General features: G+C 39.5%; 1 protein-coding gene across 1 annotated transcript in view; it reads left to right on the forward strand.

Annotated features, from left to right (window-relative positions):
• Slc26a8 (solute carrier family 26 member 8) overlaps positions 1 to 23,156 on the forward strand; it is a 63,204-nt gene extending 40,048 nt beyond the window's left edge. Inside the window, exons 11-19 of the mRNA XM_026383518.2 lie at positions 3,637 to 3,732; positions 5,052 to 5,158; positions 5,240 to 5,309; positions 5,859 to 5,951; positions 6,075 to 6,206; positions 12,291 to 12,656; positions 15,357 to 15,411; positions 15,509 to 15,693; positions 22,620 to 23,156. Of these exons, the coding sequence (XP_026239303.2) occupies positions 3,637 to 3,732; positions 5,052 to 5,158; positions 5,240 to 5,309; positions 5,859 to 5,951; positions 6,075 to 6,206; positions 12,291 to 12,656; positions 15,357 to 15,411; positions 15,509 to 15,693; positions 22,620 to 23,156 (1,641 nt within the window). The remainder of the gene's footprint in view (positions 1 to 3,636; positions 3,733 to 5,051; positions 5,159 to 5,239; positions 5,310 to 5,858; positions 5,952 to 6,074; positions 6,207 to 12,290; positions 12,657 to 15,356; positions 15,412 to 15,508; positions 15,694 to 22,619) is intronic.
• Positions 23,157 to 25,297: the final 2,141 nt, after the last annotated feature.

Raw genomic sequence — 25,297 nt, forward strand, 5'->3', positions numbered from 1 at the left:
CTTTGTAAATAAGGAATTAGTAAAAAATGACTAACATAGACTTCAGATGCCAGACCCCTGTTACCAGTACGGGCTTGGAAACTCACTGTGCAGGCTTGGAAACTCATGCCATCTGTTTTCCGGAAGGCCATGATCTGCCTTCCGTGTGAACACAATCCTCCCTTTGCTGCCACATTGCCTCTTGGTTAATTCATAATACTCGAAGGTGGCCTGATAAAGTTGAGTGTTAACTTTGTCCAACTAGGATGCTTCTGGATATGAATGTGCCATTTCTTTCCTTTGGATAAGACTGTTTACCTGACCCTTAAAGATGCCAGTTGTGTTAATCACTGTCTGTACTCAACTTGCTCTAAGTTACAATATAGATCCTTGCTCAGTTTTCTGTATTGATAAACAATATAGATTTATGTCTTCATGTTCCCTTAAGCCATTTTATAACATACTTAGGGAGGTGAGGGAAGGTTTCCTTCCTGGTGTAGCAGCTTCATACCCTGAGGTGGCCATCCCCAAAGCCGGAGTGATTGTAGATGTCATCCCCATCTTCTTCAATACTACCTCTACCTGGTGTCAGGTATCATTAAAGCAGGACCACCACAAGGTTGCTGCTGCCTTCTGCTCTTGTGACTCAAGGATCTTGGAGCCCAAACATGGTATCTTCTCAAGGAGGGTGAGATTAATAAGCTTGTGCTTAACACAGAAGCTGTTCTCTGATTCCCAGCAGAAGTCTCTCCAGAACTCAGTTTACCCAGCATCTTCTGTGTTGTAAATGCTGGAGTCTGTTTTAGAAGGGTAACTCATCAATTTACTCTGAGCAGTTGTATTTTTTTCTTTACTGCTAAAAGAAGCAGAATATTAAAATTCCAAACAAATAAAAACTGTCAGAATTCACTGAAGGGTAGTAATAAAAGTAGGTAGCACTCCTTTATTATAAATCTGTTGGAGCTAGGATATCCTTCACTTTTGGCTGGCTATGTTGCACCACATTATTCTTATTATGCCTGTGTGTGTGTGTGTGTGTGTGTGTGGTGCTGGATGTTGAACCCAGGGCCTTGTGCATTCGAAGCAAACACTCTTCCAATTGAGCTATATCCCCAGCCCTCACTGAATCTTCTTTTAAAGTATTTTTCTAGAGGGACACATACCTTTATTTATTTCTATGTGGTGCTGAGGATCTAACCCAGTGCCTCCCACATGTAAGGCAAGTGCTCTACCACTGAGCTACAGCCCCAGCCCCATTCTTACTTTATCTTGTTAGCACATTTCTGAGTGAGAAGATGTGAACACAATCTGATGAATGAAATATATGAACTATTATAACAATGAAGTTGTACAGGTATTAAACTATGGATCATTTCTTCTTTCCTTAAAAGACTGCAGATGGCTTTTTGCAAAATCCTTATTAGAATCATTAGAGGAGCCTCCTGGCTAGCATCTCAACTAGTTACCAAAAGACCAACATAAACTTGGAAAAGCATGATACAAAATAGTACATTTCATTCTGCAATCTGTATGCGGGGTAAAAATGGGAGTTCATAACCCACTTGAATCAAATGTATGAAATATGATATGTCAAGAGCTTTGTAATGTTTTGAACAACCAATTAAAAAAAAGAAAAAAAACCCAAAATAGTACATTTCAATGTAATTTCCAATTTTGTGTGAAAAAAATATATAGAACACGCCAAAATGTTAAAAATGGTTGTCTCTTTGATAATGGAAATGATGAAGGAGTGTAATTTTTTTTTAACAAAATGAACATGTTTTACCTTAATGTTTACAAAGGTAAAAGTTTTTGTTCTATATTTTTTTCTGAGATTTTTTTTTCCTCTCCATGCCGTCTGCCTCAAGTCAAAACTTATACAAATCTCTGATGAAGTTAAATTTCTTTTCCTTCCCACCATGTCTCTGCAAATTGTTGAGAATTTGGAGATTCTTGACTGGAAAGAAGGTGGTATAGTGGAACAGAATCATACCTCAGAAAGCCAGAGCAAGCTAGGGCCCAGCCATTCCTAGTGGTAGAATAAGCTCTCATTCCCAGGCAGAGTTTATTGAAGAGATGGGAATTAGAAAAAGCCTAAGAAATGTTTAACCAACTCAGGGACTTTGTGAACATACAGAGAAAATTGTCTTAAGGTATGTTATATTCTCCTTTATGGCCCCGATAATTTTTATATCCTTATAAGTATAAATCTTAATTTTCCAAAATATAGGGAATATTTTTTCTATTAGAAAAGTAGTCTCATTTTTAAAATCTTGGAAAACACACAATAGGTAAAAATGTCACCTGTCACCAGTAATTACAGAGAGAGAATTTTTTTTTTTAATATTTATTTTTTAGTTCTCGGCAGACACAACATCTTTGTTGGTATGTGGTGCTGAGGATCGAACCCGGGCTGCACGCATGCCAGGCGAGCGCGCTACCACTTGAGTCACATCCCCAGCCCCAGTAATTACAAATAAATCATTAACATTTTGTCATATATTTAACCAACCTTATTTTTTTGTTGTTGTTATTGATGCTTTATTGCTAAGCTACAACCCCAGCCCCCCTTTTTAAAATCATTTTTTACTATGAGACATGGTATCTCTAAGTTGCTAAGGGTCCTGTCAAGTTGCTGAGACTGGCCTTGAACTTGAGATTCCCCCTGCCTCAGCGTCAGGAGTCACTGGAATTACAGGCTTGCACAACTATGCCTGGCAAACCAGTCATTATTTTCTGTGAATAGATATCATTTTGCATATTTGCAACCTAACTCGACATACAATTTTGTATTGTTGATTTTTTAAAATCTAGAACACAATATTCCAAAATTTCTACATGATGACAGTGTATCACTGTGTCTTGATCTGTTGCCAAATGATTTCCCAAAAGGGCAGTATCCTTTTATACTCAACATATGGGGTGTTATCAATGTTTTTAATTTGCTACTTTAACTTGATTGATAAAAAATAGTATCTTGGGGCTGGAGACAGCTCAGTTGGTAGAGTGCTTGCCTTGCATGCATAAGGTCCTGGGTTCAATCCCCAGCACTGCAAAAAAAAAAAAAAAAAAAGATCTAATTAGTAAGATAATGATAGCATATCATGATTAAACTTGTATAGAAACACATGATTTAGAATTTCTTTGAGTGGTAGTTCTCTTGATTTATCATCCCATTTGAGAATGGTTTCTAGATGATGTTTTCTAGATATTTTGAGTAACAGATTTGTCAAGCAAATGAGATAAGGCCAAGTAGCCAAAGAAGCCAGATTCCCATAGGTCCTGGTGTCACCACAGTGACAACACTGATGTTACCTTTGGCTACTCCTCCTCTGTCTCTGTGAGTAATAAACTCTCTGAAACCAAAAGGGGTCCCTTATAGCTTTACTGCCTGAATCTATCAGGCCTTGAGCTTGGCCTGACCTTGCCTCAATGTCTGACAAATCATAAAGGAGAGTAGAGAAAGATGTGGAGAATATTTATTTGGGCTGACCCAAGAGTTGGAACACGTATATGGTATTCATATGAAATATCAACATAAAATATTTCTGAGTGGCAAGGCTGATGTCTTGTGGTTGCTTTGTAGGGGTGGGAGCTCTAACTCCACCCATCCACCCACTGAAGGGAAATGAAGCTGGGTTTATCTTTTCCCCACAGGCTGTGCTGGCTGGAGTTGTTCTGAGCAATGTACTGCCCTACCTTGAAACCATTTACAACCTACCCAGTCTGTGGAAACAGAACCAATATGACTTTGTGAGTGTAGATGCCCTGGCTGAGCAAGGGAAGGGAGAGGGGAAGGTTAGAGAGAGAATGAACAGAAGAGATGGGTCATGGATATGAAGAACACAGCAACTCTAATGCCTTGTATTCTAGTTGAACCCCAGGGTGGTTTATCACTGAGCTGCTCCCACAGCCCTTTTTATTTTTTATTCTGAAACAAGATCTCACTGAGCTGCTGAGGCTGGCCTTGAACTTGCAATCCTCCTGCCTCAGCCTCCCAGGTCACTGGGATCACAGGCGTGTGCCACTGCACCTAGCCCTTGCACTCAAGGCTATTGGTGCATGAAAACATGGAGTCCTTATTTCAACTATGCAAAATTAAATGAAAGGGATTGATGAAGTGGCTGCAGTTACACACAGACCTAGTAAAGAGGGTTTGTGTCCATTGCATATTCGAATGACTTTTAGTCCAGTTAATATAAATATCTTCCTGGATAAGAGATACAAGTTTTAAGGCTAGGGTTGTAGCTCAGTGATAGAGCACTTGCCTAGTACTTGGAGGCACTGGGTTCGATCCTCAGCACCACCTATAAATAAATAAAGGTATTGTGTCCATCTACAATTAAAAAAAAACACACAAGTTTTAATAAGAGAAGGAGATATCTTACCAGACAGAATGTCAGCTGGGGCACAAAACCAGAGAGCAAGAAAGAAAAGATGAGGAGCAGAGTGTGATGACAGGAGGAGGACCCAGTAGAGGCAGAGAAATAGAGAGGGGGCAGTTTTGGGAGCTGGATCCCTGAGAGGCTCAGGGGGATGTGTTTCAGTGCACAGATGGAGTTTCTAGTCCAGGAGGAGGGCTAGTATTCCCACCTGATGAGAGAGGACAAGCAAGAGTTGAGTGCAGATACTGACGAGTGACTGCGGGGTTGGGGAAGGAAATAGGTAAGAGAATTTCAGCTTATTTTTTTTCCTGTGAAGATGAAGGTAAGGTCACTTGCTGAGAAGTGGTCAGGTAGGGACTTGAAAAAGGTGTTAAAATTTTGCAGTAACTCTTAAAATAACTATTACCCTGGGATGAGTCATTGCAGTTTGCTAGACAGATGGGATTTCTAATCTCAACAAAGTCTATAAGAGAGATCTTATCACTATTTTGCGCCTGAGGAAACAGAAATTTCAAGAGTGAATTGACTTTCAGGCAGCCTTGAGGGCCCACAGTTGGAGATGACCCCAGTCCCTGCGCCCCAGGTGTGGAAGGGAGAAGGTGGAGGTCATTTGAGAGGTGGGACTGGTATGTTCTTGATTTTGTGAGTTTTCATGGTCTCCCTTTCCCTTCAACCCTTTTCCACAAGGTTGTCTGGATCTTTACATTCTTATCTTCGATTTTCCTGGGATTGGACATTGGACTACTTATTTCGATAGTTTTTGCTTTCTTCATTGCCACTCTTCGTTCACACAGGTACTTGGTCTCAGGTAATAGGAGGTTAGCCACAGCAAGGTAAAGCCACCTTGACCTAAAGGCAAGTGCATTTCCTTTCAGAACTAAGATTCTCATCCTGGGTCAGATCCCTAACACCAACATTTACAGAAGCATCAATGACTATCGGGAGGTAAGAAGACAAAGCAGCCATTTCTTGCCCCAGAGGTTGGGGTACACCAAGCCTGGTGCTTAGTTTCTCTGCAAAACCCCTTTTGCCAATGTCAGCTGCTCTGCAGATACACACTCACAAAGGAGGGGGAAGCAATGAACAAGGGGCAGAGGTGGGTAAACCCTTCTCATGCTGCAGCCAGCTAAGAATCACTTTTGAATGAATTTTAAGGAGAGGAAGACCAAGATCAAGAGAGGAGTGAGAAATGGAGGTGGGGGAAAGCAGGGATGAAAATGGGAGAAAAGAACTTTCTGGTTCTTGCATATGGATTTTCCTGAAGGTTCTAAAGATGAATTATTCTTTTTTTAAAATTTTATTTTTTAGTTATAGTTGGACACAATACTTTTATTTATCTATTTTTATGTGGTGCTGAGGATGGAACCCAGGGCCTTGCACATGCTAGGCGAGTGCTCTACCGCTGAGCCACAACCCCAGCCCCTAAAGATGAATTATTCTTGTTGCATGAAATAATTGAGAAATTTCCTTCAACTTCACATTTTGCCTTGGCAGATTACAACTATCCCTGGGGTGAAAATTTTCCAGTGCTGCAACTCCATTACATTTGTAAATGTGCACCACCTAAAAAACAAGCTGTTAAAGGAGGTAACCCCTCTGCGCCCCACCTTTCTCCATTGGCTCTGCTGGCCTTCAAGCAAATCTCTCCCACCCTTTCACATTTCTTTCCATCCTTTCCCCTCTGTGTGAGAATCCTTTTCTGTCTTTCAGATAGGTATGGTAAGGGTGCCTCTTAAAGAAGAAGAGATTTTCATGCTGTTTACTCAACATGAATCCCACCATCATGAAAACCCTCTGTGTAGGTGTTCCTGCAACTGTGATGAACTGGAGCCACCACCTAGGGTCAGAAATGTCTCTTTTCCTGTATTTGTCTCCTTTTTGTTTTGTTTTGTTTGGGTACTGGGAACTGAACCCAGGGGCACTTAACCACTGAGCTACATCATCAGCCTTCTTTTATATTTCATTTAAAGCCAGGGTCTCCCTGAGGTGCTTAGGGCCTCGCTAAATTGCTGAGGCTGGCTCCTGCCTCAGCCTCCCAAACTGCTGGGATTATAGGCATGCACCACCATGCCCAGCTTTCTTCACATTTATGAAGAAGTACATTACTATGGCCCCGCATGGTGGTACACATCTGTAATCCTAGCAGCTCAAGAGGCTGAGGCAGGAGGATTGGGAGTTCAAAGCCAGCCTGAGCAAAAGAGAGGCATTAAGCAACTCAGTGAGACTCTGTCTCTAAATAAAATACAAAATAGGGCTGGGGGTGTGGCTCAGTGCCCCTGAGTTCAATCCCCAGTATACCCCTCCACCACCAAAAAAAAAAAAAAAAGTACATTACCACTGAGCACAGTGGCACACACCAGTGACTCTGGAGGCTGAGGCAGGAGGATCACAAGTTCAAAGCCAGCCTCAGCAATTTTGTGAAGCCCTAAGCAACTTAGTGAGATGTCTCAAAATAAAAAATAAAAGTCACTGGGGATATAGCTCAGTTGTGAATCATGCCTGGGTTCAATCCCCTGTACCAAAAAAAAAAAAAAAAAAAAAAAAAAAACACCAAAAAACAAAAAGACACACTATTAAGTCATGGAAGGAACTTTATATGAGCCACAGAGAATTGAAAATCCAAGCTTTCAAACAGAAATGACATAAGTTCCCCTTTGAGGTTCAGGTAGGAGGAGAAAGTAGGTAGGAGGAGATGCCCTGGCTACTATTGGTGACAAGAACACGGTTTGCCTGTTGAGACTGTCAGTGTTCATCGTTTCTAACCTGAACTTAGTCTCAATAGTCCCTTCCCACCAGGCACAGTTGTTCATTTGTGGCTTTTGAGTCTTTCAGTGATCCCTTAGTCTAGACCCTATCCCCTAGAGGGCAACGCTATTTACACACACCTCTGGCAGCTCCCAGACCAGCAGAACACTGAGCACACACACTTGTTCCCACCCACTCTAAGAGAGCTCTAACTGAGCTCCCTGAAAACTACCAACTTCCCTGACAAGAGAACAGAGTGATCACTATATGTAATTTTAATTTTGTATCCACACGATGCTAAGTATTGCAAAGACCATTTATTTACAGGACATCAGCAAATACACTTTAGAGTAGAATAAGATTTTTATTGATCTCTTAATATGTCCCCAGAACAATGACACTATGAAAAATGAAAAAGAAGGAAGTTTTAAAGTTTCATTTTTAATTGAGAGATATTTGTATACTTTATGGAGTATAATGCAATATTTCAATACAGGTATACATTGTAGAGTGATTTAATCAGCCTAATTAACACAGCATTCACCTAAATGTTTATCATTTCTTTGTGGTAAGAACATTTAAAATCCCCTCTTTTGGTTATGTTTACCTATAGTCACCATCCTATGCAGTAGAATGCTAGAACTTTTTATAATACCACCAATAAATAGTCTATGAGGATTCCCATTTCCCCACCTTCTTCCCAACATATGTTATCTTGCATCTTTTTATAATATCCAATGTAATGGGTACATAATATTATCTCATTGTGGTGTGAATTTGCATTTATTTGATGGTTAAATATATTGAGCATTTTTTCTTGTTATTGGCTACTGTATACCTTCCATTGAAAAATGTCTATTCATGTCCTTCGCCTATTTTTTTGATGAGGTTATTTGTTTTCTTGTTCTTAAGTAGTTTGAGTTTCTTGTATATTTTGGATATTAGCCCTTTATCTGATGTATGATTGGTAGATATTTTCTCTCAATCTGTGAATGTCTCTTTACTCTGTTAATTGTTTCCTTTGTTATGCCGAAACTATTTATTTATTTTTGTTACCAGGGATTGAACTCAGGGGTGCTTAACCACTGAGCCATATACTAATCCCTTTTTATTTTTTATTTTGAGACAGGGTCTTGCTAAGTCACTTAGGACTTTGCTAAATTGCTGAGGCTGGCCTTGAACTCCTTCCTCCTGCCTCAGCCTCTTGAGTGGGGGATTACAGGCACGTGCCACAATGCCCAGCTGCAGAAGCTTTTTAGATTGATGCAATCCCATTTGTCTATTTTTCTCTTGTTGCCTGTGTCTTGGGGATCATTAAAAAGAAAAAAGAAATTTTAAGAGTCTCTGTTTCTATCTTCAAGTAGTTTTTTTTTTTTTTCATTGTGATAAAAAATAAATAACATAGCTGGGTGAGTGGCACACGCCTGTAATCCCAGCGTCTGGCGGGGAGAGGCTGAGGCAGGAGGATTGGGAGTTCAAAACCAGCCTCAGCAACAGCGAGGCACTAAGCAACTCTGTGAGGCCCTGTCTCTAAATAAAATACAAAATAGGGCTCGGGATGTGGCTCAGTGGTTGAATGCCCCTGAGTCCAACCCCTGGTACACCCCCCCCCCCAAATTAAATAAATAACACAAAACATGCTATCTTTTTATATTGTTATTGGTACATTATAATTATCCATAATAGTGAGGTTTATTGTGACATATTCATGTATGGACATAACATAATTTGCTCCAGTTTCATTCCACAGTGCTTCCCTTCCCCTTCCTCCTTTTCCCCCTCCCCTTCTTCTACTCTACTTTTTAAATTTTTGTAATTGGAGTATTATAATTATAATAAATGTGTGATTCTTTGTGACATATTCGTATGTGCACATAGCATGATTTGATTGATTTCATTCCTAGTCCCCAGTTCCTCCTCTTTCTCTCCTCTCCTTCCTTCCCTTAATCTCTTTCTTTACTCTTCTCCATTCTCTCTTTTTTTTTTTTCAATTTCTTTTCTCTTTACTTCTGCATATGAGAAGAAAACATTCCACTCTTGACTTTCTTGAGTTTCGCTTATTTCAATTAACCGGATGTTCTCCAGATCCATCCATTTATCAGCAAATGACATAATTTTATTCTTCTTTATGGCTAAATTAACTCCATTGTGTATATATGCCACTTTTTTAATCCATTCGTCAGTTTGTAGACACTGAAGCTTGCTAGTTCCATAACTTGGCTATTGTGAATCATACTGCTACAAACCCTGAAATGAATGTATTTCTATTGTATGCTGACGTTGGTTCTTTCGGATAAATATCAAGGAGTAAAACAGATAGGTTATATGGTGTTTCCATTCCTAGTCTTTTGAGGAGTCTCCACACTGATTTCCATAATGGTTGTGCTAATTTACAGTCCTACGAACAATGTATAAGTTTTCCTTTCTCCCCACATCCTTGCCAGCATTTATCATTATTTATATTCTTGATGCTTGTCATTCTGAGGTAAGGTGAAATCCCAGTTTAGTTTTGATTTGCATTTCCCTGATTGCTGGAATGTTGAACTTTTTCACATATTTCTTTGCCATTTGCATTTCTTCTTTTGAGAAATGTCTATTTAGTTCATTTGCCCATCTACTGATTGGGTTTTTTGTTGTTGTTTGATGTTAAGTTTTCAGAATTCTTTATAGGTTCTGGATATTTTTTAGAATATTGTTTTGGTTGGAGATGGACACATTACTTTTATTTTGTTTCCATGTGGTGCTGAGGATCAAACCCAGTGCCTTCCACATGCAAGGCAAGCACTCTGCCACTGAGCTACAACCCCAGTCCAGATTCTGGATATTGATCCCTTGTCAGAAGAGTACCAACAAAGATTTTCTCCCATTCTGTAGGCTCTCTTTTCATGCTCCCAATTGTTTCCTTTGCTGTGCAGAAACTTTTGAATTTGATGCAATACCACTAATTGATTCTTGGTTTATTTCTTTAGTTTTAGGAGTCTTATTAAGGAAGTCAATGCCTGAGTCTACGTGTTGGAGTGTTGACACTATGTTTTCTTCTAGGAATCATCCTTCTGGTCTAACTCCCAGGACTTTGATCCACTTTGAGTTGACTTTTGTTCAGAGTGATAGATAGGAATCTAGTTTAATTCTACTACATCTGGATATCCAGTTTTCCCATCACCATTTGTTAAAACGTCTGTCTTTTCTCCAAAGTATGTTTTTGGCACCTTTGTCAAAGATGTGATAACTGTATGAGTTAGTCCTTATGTCTTCTATTATATTCCATTGGTCTTCATGTCTGTTTTTATGTCAATACCATGTTGTTTTTGTTAGTATAGCTCTGTAATATAATTCAAAGTTGGGTACTGTGATGCCCTTCAGCCTATTATTGCTTAGAATTGCTTGGGTTTTTCTGGGTCTTTTATTCTTCCCTATGAATTTTAGAGGACTGTTTTTTCCACTTTTGTGAACAATGTCATTGATGTTTTGATGGAGATTGCATTGGATGTGTAGATTATTTTTGGTAATATGACCATTTTAACGATGTTAATTCTGCCTATCCAAGAAAATGAATGGCCTTTCCATCTTCTAATATCTTCTTCAATTTCTTTCTTCAGTGTTCCATGATTTTCATTATAGAAGTCTTTCACCTCCTTGGTTAGATTTATTCCCAGTTTTGTTTTGTTTTGTTTTGGCTATTGTGAATAGAATTGTTTTCCTAGTTTCTTTTTCACTGGGTTTATTATTGGTGTAGAAAAACAGGAACGTAGAGTCTATGAAGAAGAGAACAGAGAAACTCTGCTTGAAACTTTCTCCCACACCTGTCCCCCAGAGGTCTGGCCTCGGTGCTTTTCATGTCTTGAGGAACAACTCTTACAGTTGAGCTATCATATTATCATCTATCCACACCATTTTTTTTTTGCTACACAATATATACTACCTTGAATGGCTTTTATCTTTGATTTTTAAAAATTAATATCTTTTCTTCCTTCTTGCTGAGGAACCCAGGGCCTCGCACATGCTAAGTCTACTCTCTACCACTTAGCTAAACCCACAGTTCTAAAATTACTTCATAAGTCACATTATTAGAATGATAACAGAGGTTTTAAATATTTTGTTGGGATATTATTTATTCTTCAAAAGTTTCACATTTATTTAATTTTCCTTTCAGCTTCACATTTTGTCATTTTAAAAAATTAAACAACTTATTTAGACTTCCATGTCAGAAATTATTTTGGCATGTTAAATAACTTTCTGACATACATAGTGCTTTTCAAATTATGTGAATCAGAATCAATTTAAGGAGTAGAGGACATATCACCTGGAAATCAGGTCCTAGCTAGGTGGCAGCAGTAAAAGCTTAGCCATCAGGGTGCTTCAGATGTAACACATCAATTTTTCCATTGAATGTAATTTTCTTGAGCATAAACTGCTAATACCCTGATTGTTCTAGAAGGTATGTCATATCACTCAACAATCATACTGTGGTCAATTATTTTTCCCAGTGACAACAAATTTAAAAAAAGAAAAAGAAACATCACTCAGAATTATGCCACTCTAACAATCAAATTGTTTTCATTTTCCCATAAACCTGACAATCCTCATCTACTCATATTATGTATTTGTCTTTTTAATGGACATGTGTACTCCCCCCAGGTAGAATCCCATCCCTGTGAATGCAGGGGTCACATTCATACCTTGCATATCGTTGTATTCCTGATCCTTGCTGCTGTCCTTAAGCTACAGAAGGCTCTTGGGCCTATTAAGAGAGTGAAAGGAGTACCCTGCTCAAGTAAATTTCTGTCTTCTAAAGAAAGAGTGACAGAAGACTGTTGCACTGATAAAAGAAGAAGGTGCTGAGAAAAAGTCCCAAGAGAAAGATAGAATCCGAACCAAATATTTGTAGACATTGAAGACTTAATGAGGACCCAGGAACAAAGAAAAGGAACAAATCAAGGATGATTTTAAGTCTGGCTCACTAGAACAATAATGTCATCTATGGATACAGGAAGTTGGGAAGGAGCCCCTATGGGTGGTTAGGATGAGGAAAGAGGAACGTAGCTTTGGCCATGAGATATCCAAGTAAAAAATACACAGTGGTACCTAGTCCAGGGAGAAATTTCATAGGAGAGAGGGAAGTGAGCCAGTACACAGAGTGTACTTCCAGCCCTTGTTTGAATGTTATCTCTATTCTCTCAGATTGTCTACACAGAACGATTTGAAAATAAAGAGGCTCTTGATGCATCCTCTGTTAACCTGGTCCGCTGCTCACATTTGGAGAGCATAAATATAAGCCCAAGTGTATCTGATGAACAAGTGCCAAACACTGGATCTTCGTCGTCTCAGAGAATTCAAGGACAAAACTACGGGGATATGGAGAAAGTCCGGATTGCTAACCACCCCTCAAGAAATAGCTTGATTCCACCACCTGATACTACAGAAAGTCAGGAGAGATCACTCATCCCTTACTCAGACATGTCTTTTCAACCCAGCACCCACACCATTATCCTGGATTTCTCCATGGTGCAATATGTTGATTTTCATGCTTTGGTGGTATTAAGACAGGTAAGTCCCTGGGGGGCTTTTCCAAGAGCTCCGATCCCCTCACACCACCCACACCCATGCCCCATCCCCATTTTAATCCTGTTAGCCTCTGATTAGCTACTACAGTACTGCTAGGCTAATAGAAACTTGAACACAGATGGTAATTTAAGTCCAATCAGAATAAAATGAACTGGGGTTGGTTCAATAAGCAAGAGCCATTTATTATTTCTCCAAGAATGCAAAAAAGGAAATTCCCAACACCACCGAAGTAGCAATCTGTGCCATGTCCCCTGTGTAACTCCCATTACATCCTAGAAGTTAGCCGCAAATCTTTTCAAGGAGTACATTTGAGTGGTACAGAAAGAATTTCACCAAGAATTCCTACTCTTCAGCTGCTCGGAGCCAGATACTGGGTTGTCTGGTAATCAAATATGAAAAAGTTGGAATGAAATGAAGTTACCAGGCCAGTATCTGCTGCAGATACTGCCCTGTTCATTTTCTATCTTCATGTAGAAAAGGATAGGGAAGATTGTTTTCCTTCAAAATTCGTGTCGCCAAGACCTGACTCCTACTCTCAAGTTCTTTGACTTCTGATTTCTCTCCTTCCTGTACACAGCAGACAGTTCATAAGCACAATTCACCACCCTGGTTTCATTGCTCAGTGTCTCATAGGTACATTGTACTTTCTTCAGCCAGTTTATCTCTATTGATAGTGCTCTATCTTACCTTTGCCCCTATTGGAAGTGGCCCAAGTTTAAGCATCCTGGGCACTCACTTCCTGGTTCTGACTACAACCACCCTTTTTTGAGATATGCTGATTTGGTTGGTTTACTTTCTTTTATCCTTTTTTTTTTTTTTTTTTTTTAAAGAGAGAGTGAGAGAGAAAGAGAGAGAGTTTTTTAATATTTATTTTTTAGTTATCAGCGGACACAACATCTTTGTATGTGGTGCTGAGAATCAAACCTGGGCCGCACACATACCAGGCAAGCGCACTACTGCTTGAGCCACATCCCCAGCCCTTTTATCTTTTTTTTTTAACCTTTATTTTATTTACTTATTTTTATGTGGTGCTGAGGATCGAACCCAGGGCCTCTCACACACTAGGCAAGCACTCTACCACTGAGCCACAACCCCAGCCTCTTGCCTTTTTTTATCTTTGAAGTCTACTTTAGCATACATTTTTCAACCAAGGGAATATTATTCTCTTAAGTGAGTCCAAATCCTCTTTATTCTGAGGCAGTAGCTGGGAGAACTTTGGCTGCCAGTCTGGAAATGTGTGCTCTATTCTAGCTTCAATACTCACTATCTATCTGACCCAAGGCACATTACTAAATTGCACTGAGTCTGTTTCCACCTCTTTAAAATATTCCATAGAGAAATTGTGCTTTCCTCTCCTCTCTTCCCCACGCCCCATCACTTACTCACTTACTAAGGCACCATATTTTCTGGCCCTTGTGGATGACTGTCTGCTCTATCCCCATAGAGGAAATGTCAGGTATCTTTTTTTTTTTTTTCGGGGGGATACCAGGGATTTAACTCAGGGGCACTTGACCACTGAGCCACATCCCCAGCCTTAATTTGTCTCACTGAGTTGCTCAATGCCTTGCTTTTTGCTAGCTTTGAACTCACGATCCTCCTGCCTCAGCCTCTCAAGCCTCTGGGATTACAGCTGCACCACCTTACCGGGTTTAAACACACTTTTTAAAATCCCATTCATCCATTTTTATTAGAGACAACCACTCAGTTTAAGCTTCTTCTAAATTCATAGGCTTTCCCTTTCTTATTGCTTGTCATTTAGAGTATGTCTGTTGAGCCCCTTCACCAAATGACTTCATGATTTCCCATATGATCAAAAATGACTTTGTGCCTGAGGTGCACTGTAATCCCAGCAGCTTGGGAGGCTGAGGCAGGAAGATTGCAAGTTCCAGACCAGCGTCAGCAATTTAGCAAGGCCCTGAGCAACTTAGTGAGACTCTGTCTCAAAATGAAAAATAAAAAATGGGCTGGGGATGTGGCTCAGTGTTTAAGCACCCCTGGGTTCAATCCCTGATACAAAAAAAGAACTTCCTGTTTCCTCTTGGTACTGATAGAAGCAAAGTCTGTTTTATTGGTTTCTTTTAACATTTTAATTTGGTTCTCAGGGCTGAAGTCTATGCAATCTTAGACTATAGTATTGACTTAGTTAGAAGTGACTTTCAAATGATTTATTGGCTGAAGTAAACTTGAGGTTTCTAATGCAACTTTGAAGAACAGCTCTGAATGTGACCCTCAGGATTTTTGAGTTCTGTTTCCCAGTGCATCACCTGACCATCTTTGAGCCACATCTCCACCCCTTGGCCTGATGAACTCCAGGAAGCAGAGGGTCTCACACAAACATTAAACAATATTCCCAAGCTTTTCATGGCGATTTCCAAAGTGTTCCCATCATACCCGTACCCATCTCTATTCCAAGGCTTTCCTCATGCAAACATTTACGTGAACTGTTACCCACCTCAAGACTGTTGAGCATCTCTCCCTCTCAACCTCCACCCCCATGAGATGGTCTGACTTTATTTTGTGTTCCCTGGAGTACAGAAGTCCACTCATCAAATGTTTGTAGAGCAACTGTATTTATATCCCAGATGAGCCCATGGCCAAAAGGGTTTGAAAACTCAGCTAATTAAAAGTTTCTTTTTTAGTGAGCATAAAGCTCTCTGATGCTGATTTACTCTCTCCCTGCAGATGTGCAATTCTTTCCAAAATGCCAACATTTTGGTGCTCATTGCAGGGTGTCACCGTGAGTATCCTTTACCCTAGGAGAGGGCTGTGACTTGCACCCTGGAGGCCCTGCTCCCCAGGTGTCTGATGCTGTGTGTTTTGGGTTTGGTTTGTAGCCTCTGTGGTCAGGATGTTTGAAAAGAATGACTTCTTTGATGAAGGCATCACCAAGGCCCAGCTGTTCCTCAGCCTCCATGATGCTGTGCTGTTTGCCTTATCAAGGAAGTTTCCAGAGCTCTCTGAATTAAGCGAGGATGAATCTGAGACAGTGTTACAGGAAACCTACTCAGACGTGAACAAGGTTGGATGATGCAAAGCACGGGGATTGTGGGGAGGCGTGGAGAAGGGTGAGACCCCTGATCCGATAGAGATGAATAATGTCCGGGAAAGGTTTTCTAGTGTGGCTGTACCAGAATTTGAGATGTTGAAAATACTTTCTTACCAACTCATAAATAGCAGTGTACCTGAGGCTCCAAGTGCCCCTGCTGCCATGGCATCTGGGTGCCATCCAGAACACTCTTCAACTGAAGGGAGGGTTAATCCAATCCAGTGGCAACCTAGAGCTTCCCTTTACATCAGCCTTGGTTAATGCCACGCCAATCGCTCAATATCTTAAATATCTCCCTTAGATAGACCTTTAGAGCCTACCCCCCGCGCCTTTAGGATGAAATAGAAAACTCATGAATTAGCTAAGGTAAATATCTGTATGTCTAATATTTTGACTATTATTTACCTTGTGAGTAATAGAAGATTTATTCAACCTGACCAAAGGCGAAAAAAAAAAAAGATATATGTCAGAAGTTTTAATCGTTTATTAATACTAAATAAATAACTGTTCTGCTTCAGCATTTTCAAATTAGTATCTGTGTAGGTCAAAGTTTTTTGGGTTTTTTTTTTTTTAAAGAAAGAAAGAAAAAAAACCACAGATGGGCATCAAATACTATTTAAAGACTTAGGAATTATTTTTCAATCAAATCTATGATTCAAATTTCCAGATTTCAATAATGTTTAAATTTTTATGACAAGAAAAAAATACTAAATAAAAAATACTAAAAGTATTACCACATTAATAAGTAGGTTTTTTTTATATCTTTGTTATTTACTTCTTTATTATGTGGTGCTGAGGATTGAACCTGTTGCCTTATGCATGAGAGGCAAGTGTTCAATCACTGAGCTACAACCCCAGCCCCTAATGAGTGTTTTTAAAAATTCTAAGAAGTAAAAGATATTCAGGCTTGTAAAACATAGTTCTTTTCTTTCTTTTTAAAATTGTTTTGTTGTAGATGGACAGAATACTTTTATTTTATTTATTTTTATGTGGTGCTGCCTCACATGTGTGAGAATCCAATCCAGTGCCTCACGTGTGCTAGGCAAACACTCTACCACTGAACTACAGCCCAGCCCTCTTTTTTTTTCTTTTCTATTTCTTTCTTTTTGTGTGTGTGTGTGTGTGTGTGTGTGTGTGTGCTGGGGATCAAACCCAGGACCTTGTATATGCAAGGAAAGCACTCTACCAACTGAGCTATATCCCTAGCCCCTTTCTTTCTTTCAGCAATATATTACAGTTATTTCCCTTGTTTTGGTGAGAATTCTCCCAAGTTATGTATCTCTGTTTTATCCAAAATAATTTTTCCCTAGTAGCTAGATCTGATTATTTATTTATTTATTTGTTTATTTGTTTATTTATTTATTTTTGTCTACATTATATTTCACTCCCATTTATAAAATCATAGACTTAGAAAACCTTTCTGGGCTGGGGATGTGGCTCAAGCGGTAGCGAGCTGGCCTGGCATGCGTGCAGCCCAGGTTCTATCCTCAGCACCACGTACAAACAAAGATGTTGTGTCCGCTGAAAACTAAAAATAAATAAATAAATAAATAAATAAAGATTCTCTCTTTAAAAAAAAAAAAAAAAAAAGAAAACCTTTCCATCAGAAGGGACATCAGAGCTCATCAAGTTCACCTCTACCCAGAACAATAATTCTCTTGACAATATCTCTGGCCAGAGGTGGTCCTTCTTTTGCTCAGAATTTCCATTCATTTTCAAACCATAGTATACATCAGAATTACCTAAATGTGCTGTTAAAACAAAGACAGCTAGGCCCCTCTGTACCCCAATCCACTGAATTTCTGACTCAGCGTGTCCAGGGTAGGTCCTAAGATTTTGCATTGCTACCCAGTTACCAGATAATGTTGCTTGAACTAACTGGTACAGTGACCACATTTTGAGAATTACTGCCTTAGAGATTCGACATACACCCTTCACTGTCAAAATCTAATGTGCCTGGTAGTCTTGTGTGCCAGACATTGTATTTGGAAAATGTTTATAGAAATAATTTGTGGCCTAGGAGGATATTTCTCTTCTAGAAATAAATGAATTTTTTTGCCAAATACTGGAGGTTCTAGCAATCTAGAATTACTTTGATCTGATATCAGGACTTGAGGTTTTCTTTACCATCCTGATGACCCAAAGGCCAGTTATAGTTTGTGAGAAAGTCTGCCATAACCCCTCCCTAGCAGACTATGGAATGTAATTTTTGCAACTCTGAGCCCCTAAAAATATCAAAAGTACTGCTTCATGTGATACTTCTAGATCATGAAATACTTTCATGACAAAAGTGGCCCCAAATGCTAGATTCATCTCCCTAGGTTTTCAATTCATCCCATTCTTGGCCTGATAATTCCTTTTAATCTTGTTAGCATTATGGTACCCTCAAGCAGAGTTTTTTTTTGTTTTGTTTTGTTTTTTTAATTCTACCTAGTTGTCCACAGGGGGAGGGTTGGTCTGAGTTATATAATCTGCTTTTACTTTAAATGGATGTTTCTCTATTTTTGTTTTTTATTTATAATCATGATTCTCTTGACATTTTTTTATATATTATATATTATATCATGACATCTATTAATCTTTCTTTTTATTTTCCACTTATTTTTGCTTCTGAAGTTATTCCCACATACAAAACAACATTTTCTCCTACATTTTATGATTTCATTTTTCATATGTTATGACTCTTTAATCTATCTAGAATGTTTTTCAGTACATAATGTTAAAGATAACCATTTTTAAAAATCTATATAGCTAACTATTTTGAGCTCTACCATCTGTCTCAGTCCATTTGTGCTCTTAGAACAAAATCTCAGAGACTGGGTAATTTATAAATAACATTTTTTTTTAAACGTCAAAGATCAAGGTCCCAGAAAGTTTGGTGACTGGTGAGGGCTTGTACCATCATTGGCATCCTCCTCACATGTAGAAATTCCCTTCTGCCCCTTTAGGAGGAATTAGTCACTTTCCAAAACCCACCTCTTAATACCACCACTTTGGGTATTAAGTTTCAACATGAATTTTAGAGGACATACATGCAAACCATAGTACCATCCAAACATCTCTTGAATAAGCCTTTTTTGCCTCACTGATATCAGATGCTATTTTCATTAAGTATGATTTACTTACAAAAACTAAAACCTAGGGGCTGGGATTGTGGCTCAGCGATAGAGCCCTTGCCTCGCATGTGTGAGGCGCTGGTTTGGATCCTCAGCACCACATACAAATAAATAAATAAAATAAAGGTATTGTGTCTAACTACAACTAAAAACAACAACAACAGTAATGTTTTGAACAACCAATTTAAAAAAAAAACAACAAACAAAAAAATAAAACCTATTTCTTTTCTGGTTTTTGGTTTCATTGTTCTTCATAGTTCTGGTATCATACTATTTTGATTACTACAATTTGATAATACATTTTAACATTGACTTAAGAAGTCCTGTGTTGACAGGCATGATGACTTATACCTGTGATCCCAGTGACTCAGGAGGCTACAGCATGAAGATGGCAAGTTTGAAGTCAGCCCATAATTTAGCATGGCAATAATTTAGAGTAATAATTTACCAAGACCCTCAAAATAAAAAATTAAGAAAAAGGGTTTTAGACTGGGGTTGTGACTCAGTGATACAGTGCTTGCCTAGCACGTGCAAGGCCTTGGGTTCAATCCTCAGCACCACATAAAAACAAATAAATAAAAACAAAGGTATTGTGTCCAACTACAACTAAAAATAAATAAATAAAAATAAGAAAAAGGGTTTGGGGTATAGCTCAGTGGTGGAATGCCTCTGGGTTCAATCCCTAGAAAACACACACACACACACGCACACACACACACACACAGAGTCCTGTGTCATCAGCATTGTTTCAAAATTTTCTAACAAAAAATTTTTTTTCTAACTCATAATCACGAATTTATTCTTTCAAACCAACTTTTGAATCTTTATCAGTTTCTTCTCTCTACTCTCAAAATGCAAACAAAACTAAACAAACAAATAAAAAAAATCTGTTGGAATTTTCTTTAGAATAACATTAATGATATGAAATAATCTGAGAATTTATATCTTTACATTATCTGTTCTTCCTATCCAAGAACATGAACTGTATACAATTATCCAATATTTTAAAATGTTGCATTCATAAAAATATTTTACAACTTGCTTCATGTAGACAAATCCTCGTTATAACTTTATATGTTTTCCATGTATTGCTTTTTTTTTTTTTTAAATATTTATTTATTTATTTTTTAGTTTTCAGCAGACACAACATCTTTGTTTGTATGTGGTGCTGAGGATCGAACCCGGGCCGCACGCATGCCAGGCGAGCGCGCTACCGCTTGAGCCACATCCCCGCCCTCCATGTATTGCTTTTTAAAATAAATTGTCTTAGGCCACACATGATCGTATACACCTATAGTCCCAGCTACTCAAGAGGCTGAGAAGGAAGGATCCCTTGAGTCCATGGATTTTAAACCAGCCTGGGGAGCATAGCAAGATCTTGTCTCAAACTAAAAGCAACAACAATAAAATAAATTCTCTCTTCTATTAGATGGTTCAACTGGCAATTTCTAGGATATAAGAAACTCAGTGATTTTTTTCGGGTGGGGAGTGCAGTGCTAGGGATGGAACTCAGGGCCTTGTTTATGCTAGGCAAGTACTCTACCACTGAGTCACATCTTCATGCCAACTCTTTGATTTTTTATAAAATTATTTGGCCTAAGAGGTTTCATTGTTAATTCTTTGGGGTTTTTTTGTTTGTTTTTTGGTACCAGGGATTGAACCCAGGGGTGCTTAACCACTAAGCCACATTCACAGCCCTCTTTTATATTTTATTTAGAGATAAGGTCTTGCTGAGTTGCTTAGAGCGTCCCTAAATTGCTGAGGCTGACCTTGAACTCAGGATTCTCCTGCCTCAGCCTCCTGAGCTGCTGGGATTATAGGTGTGCACTACCACACCACACCTCTCTTGTTTGGGTTATTTTATATATAAAATGTGTACTAAAAATAACACCAATCTCTCATTTCCTGTTAGAATTCTTATTTCATTATTACATGTTATTACATAAGTTAGATCTCTCAAAATAATTTAAATAATAGCACTGAGTCTTGTCCTATTTCTGGAGTTGATGAGAAAGCTTCTTGTGAGCCTGTATGAAAGCTAGTGGTAACTAGCTTATGATAGGCATTGTTGACTGTTTTTTTTTTTTTTTAAGTATTTTTCTAATTTATTAACATTCTTTTCAGGACTTATATTAAGAGTTGGTATTAAATATATCAATTTGTTTCTGGCATTTAAAACAGGAAAGACTAGAAAAGGAGCCAGATCTATTTTATTTGTATTAAATTTGAGATGCCTACTAAACATCTAAATGGGGATGTCAAGAATAGAAGTAGGGCCAGGCATGGTGGCGCATGCCTGTAATCCCAGCGGCTCAAGAGGCTGGAGGCAGGAGTGAGTTCAAAGCCAGCCTTGGCAAAATTAAGGAGCTAAGCAACTCAGTGAGACCCTGTCTCTAAATAAAATACAAAAAAAGGGCTGGGGGTGTGGCTCAGTGGTTGAGCACCATTGAGTTCAACCCTGGTACCAAAAAAAAAAAAAAAAAAAAAAAAAGAATGGAAGTAGATATAGAACCTGCAGATTAGGGGAATGGTTACAACCAAAGAGTCACTGGCACATAGATGATAATGAAAATTATGGGCCTAAATAAAATTACCCATGGGAGAGAGTGCAAGGAGAAGAGAAGGATCCCAGGATCAAGACTTGGAACATGACACCATTTCAAACTCCTTCAGAGTTGAGCATGGTGGCACAGCTACCCAGGAGGCTTGAGGCAGGAGGACTGCAAGTTCAAGGCCAGTCTCAGCAACTTCTTGAGCCCTGTCTCAAAAATAAATTTTAAAAAAAGAAAGAAAGAAAGAAAGGAAAAAGCTGAAGATGTGGCTTAATGGTGACCTGCTTGCCTAGCATGTGCTGGGCCCGGGGTTCAATCCCCAGTATGGGGGTCGGGGTGAATCCAGCAGAAATAGAGAAAACAGCATAGAGAAGCAAACCAGGAAGGAAGAAGGAAAAGCAGACATGATCTATGGTGAAAATAAGCAAATCTTTGTAGAAGGGTGAAAGTGGTAAATTTCATGGGACATTGCTGCAGGGATGATTCACCAACCCTTGCAGGCACCTTCTATGGGACAGATTCAGTGCTCGGCACTAGGAATATCAAGAACCAGGCACTGCAAGGAACTTCGAGCCTAGGAAGGGGTAGGTTTGTAAATAAGGGAATATATTACTGGTACAGTGATAGAAGTGTAGGTGAAGTATAGTGGAACACAGAGGAAGCTGGGATCCTTTGATCTGAATCTGAAATGATAAATAAGTGTATGTTGCCAAGATGGAGAAGGTCAAGGCAGGAAAGAGGAGCAGCGTGAGCAAAGGTAAGCAGTAGTCAGGCAACTCTGGGTAGCTGTATGGCTAGAGCAAAGGGTGGGTACCACAGGTGGAGATAATGCTGAAGAAGATGGCAAGAGGCCAGGTGCAAATAGCCTTATGTGCCCTGTCAAGAGTTTCAACATGGGTGGCAAGGTAAGTAAGATCAAGAACACAAGGTGTTTCGGAATGCTGTGAAGACCATTGCTTTTTAAATGGTTGATCACATCATCCAGTCTGGCTAGAAAAGCCAGAGAGATCAGAAGGGAGGGATTGATTGAGCCTGAAGAATAATGAGTGACTGAGAAACTGAAGAGTGCGAAGAAGATAAAAAGCAGATTTAGACAAGAAATATTTTCTACTTTGCCAGGAACATGTGGTCTTCTGATATCTTAAGTCCTATTATATTTTGATTTTCTTTGACTGCTTGAAAGTTAAACTTTAATTGGAAATTTTACCCCATCTAATTGTGTATATTTCAGAATGACATTCCAAGACACAAAAGTAGTAACTTTCCAGAGAGCCACAAAAATCCAAGTCCAACCTTTGCCAAGGGCCAGGCGCCAGTAGAAGAGGAGTCAGAGTTTGATTTGGAAATGGAGCCCATGCTGGGGTCAGAACGAGATGCAGGGCTGGATTCGTACCTAGACCTAGATCAGGAGCCGGAGAATGACACAGAGGTGGACCCTCCATCTGAGATGTACCCAGATACTGAGCCCGAGTCCGAGCTGGAGCTGGAAGCCCAGAGTGATGTGGATCCCAAGACCCCACCAGAGACGGAGATAGAGACTGATCCCGAGATGGAGCTGGAGCTGGAGAGGGTGCCCCAGCCCAAATCCAGGTCAAGGGCTTACACGTACCCTCAGCGGCAGCAGAGGCATTCTTATTCTGAGGCTACCCAAACCCAGTCTCAGTCTCGGCCTCAGACACCGTCAGTGGAGAGGAGAGGGCAACATATGGATTCATACTCACCCAACGCCTATGACGATGAGTCCCCCTGGGAGGTGAACTGGAAATAAGGGGTCAGAAAACCCAGGCAAATCTTTCCCACCCAAAAGGGGCTGCTTGGTTAGGAAGCCTAGACTGGGTACATACTAGCAGTACTTGGCTTTTTGACTCCTCCACCTACTGTCTCCTCACTGGGCACTGGGATTACACTCCCAGGCCACATCACCAAATGCCAATGACGCTCTCTACCTTCCCCGTCCAGGCTCACCTTCATCCCAGGAAAGGGTTTCCTTCTTCAAGCACCCTACATCTCTGGGCTTCACGCCAGACTACTTCTGACTGACTTCTCTCATTTCTGTTTCCCCATCTCCAAAGAGATGAGGCTCAAATAAAATATATAACTCTAATTAAGTTTGGATCCTTCCAGCACCTTCTCCCTTTTCTGTATTTTGTATCCCTGAGGAAATGTCAAGTTGGGAGGGATTCCAGAAGGGAGTGAACATGTTAAAAGAAAACATGGATAACATTTCTATTTTGTATGTGAGATATCTAGACTGTACTAATTGGGGAAAATAGAAAGGGTAAGCAGGCTAAAGGTAAGCCAGCCTGTGAGACTTGTAGCACAGGGACCAGCTAAGCAGAAAGCACTTTTGCTTTCACTCCCAGTGGTCTACGTTTTCTCCTGACACTGGTTTCCTATGACTAATCAGCTGTACCACTTGGGGAGAATGTTAGCCTTGGGTAGCTCTCCTTGGTCTTCAGATTCACATGCCTTCACCACTTCTGCTTTCTTGCAGTTTTTAAAGCTATAGTTTTTTAAGCTACCAATTGGTATTCTTGGTAGACTAGACACACAAACCTCCTAGGAGCAGGAGAAGACAATCAATACTAGTTTTGTTCAAATTCATTCAAATAATTTCCCCCTTCCCCACGAAAAAATGTCTAGTTTTCAATTCAATTAAGCCCAGAAGAAAAATATAGACACCTCGGCAGGCAAAGGTATATAAAATGTTGAATTTTATTTCCAACTCAATAAACATAACTCTTTCTGCTTGGGTACTCAATTTTTCTTTTTTTTCTTAAATGAAATAAATCTCTGTTAAAATATAGATTTGTCATTACAAGAGATAGCATATGCTACTCACTCTATGAAAACTTTGCTAAGCTTCTGCTACATGCATAGCATCTCAAACTATGGGTTAGATAAAACAATATTCTCCCTACTTTACACACACACAAACTAAGATTCAGAAGTTTTGTAACTAGCTCAAGGTCCTATACAATATGATCTCATATATACAAAAAAAAGAGGTGGGAACACAGATAATTTTGCATTGCTGTAAAATACCGGAGGCAGGCTGACTTTATATAAAAAGTTTATTTAGCTCACAGGTTCTGGAGGTTCAAAGTCAAGATCAATGGGTCTCATTAGTTTGGCATCTGGAGAGGACCTAACCACGGATAGTATAACAACGGTGGAAGTGTGTGTGGGAGGAAGAAATCACATCTCCAAAAGGGAAACCAAGGAGCAATTCAGGGATTGTGCTTACTCTTACAACAACTCACTCTTGAGAGTTCAGGAGTCCAAGAGAGCTACCTTATCCCTTCTAAGGGCAGCTCCCCCAGTGATTTTAGGACATCCCTTGAGACTCTGTTCTTAAAGGTTCCTCACCATCTCCCGACACTTCTACTCTAGATCCAGGCTTCCAACACATGAACCCATAGGGGACAAACCACACCCAAACTATAGCAGAGCCCAAGTCACAAAAGCATCCTTTTTTCGTGTTTGCTTAATATAATGAACTCCCACTCTGTTCCAGGTATTATCCTAGGTGCTGAAGATACAGGATGAAGAGAACATACAACAAAAGTAATTGTAGGGGCTGGAGTTGTGGCTCAGTGGTAGAGTGCTTGAATCTCACCTGTGAGACCCTGGCTTCAATCCTGAGCACCACATAAAAATAAATAAGTGAAATAAAGGTGTTGTGTCCAATTTCAACTAAAAAAAATATTTTAAAAAAATTATAAATTGTGATAAATACCTTGAAGGTAAAATACAGAAAACTCTGAGGGCATACATTAGGAGGACCTGAGCTAGCCTTGGGTGTCAAGGAAGTTCCTCCCATGGCAATAACATAGGACCTGGGATCTGAAGGATGAAGAGGAGTTAGGTTTATAGCAAGTTCCAATGGCTCTAGAAAGGAAGCCAAAT

Source organism: Urocitellus parryii, chromosome 8 (assembly GCF_045843805.1).
Source record: "Urocitellus parryii isolate mUroPar1 chromosome 8, mUroPar1.hap1, whole genome shotgun sequence".
Lineage (NCBI taxonomy): Eukaryota > Metazoa > Chordata > Mammalia > Rodentia > Sciuridae > Urocitellus > Urocitellus parryii.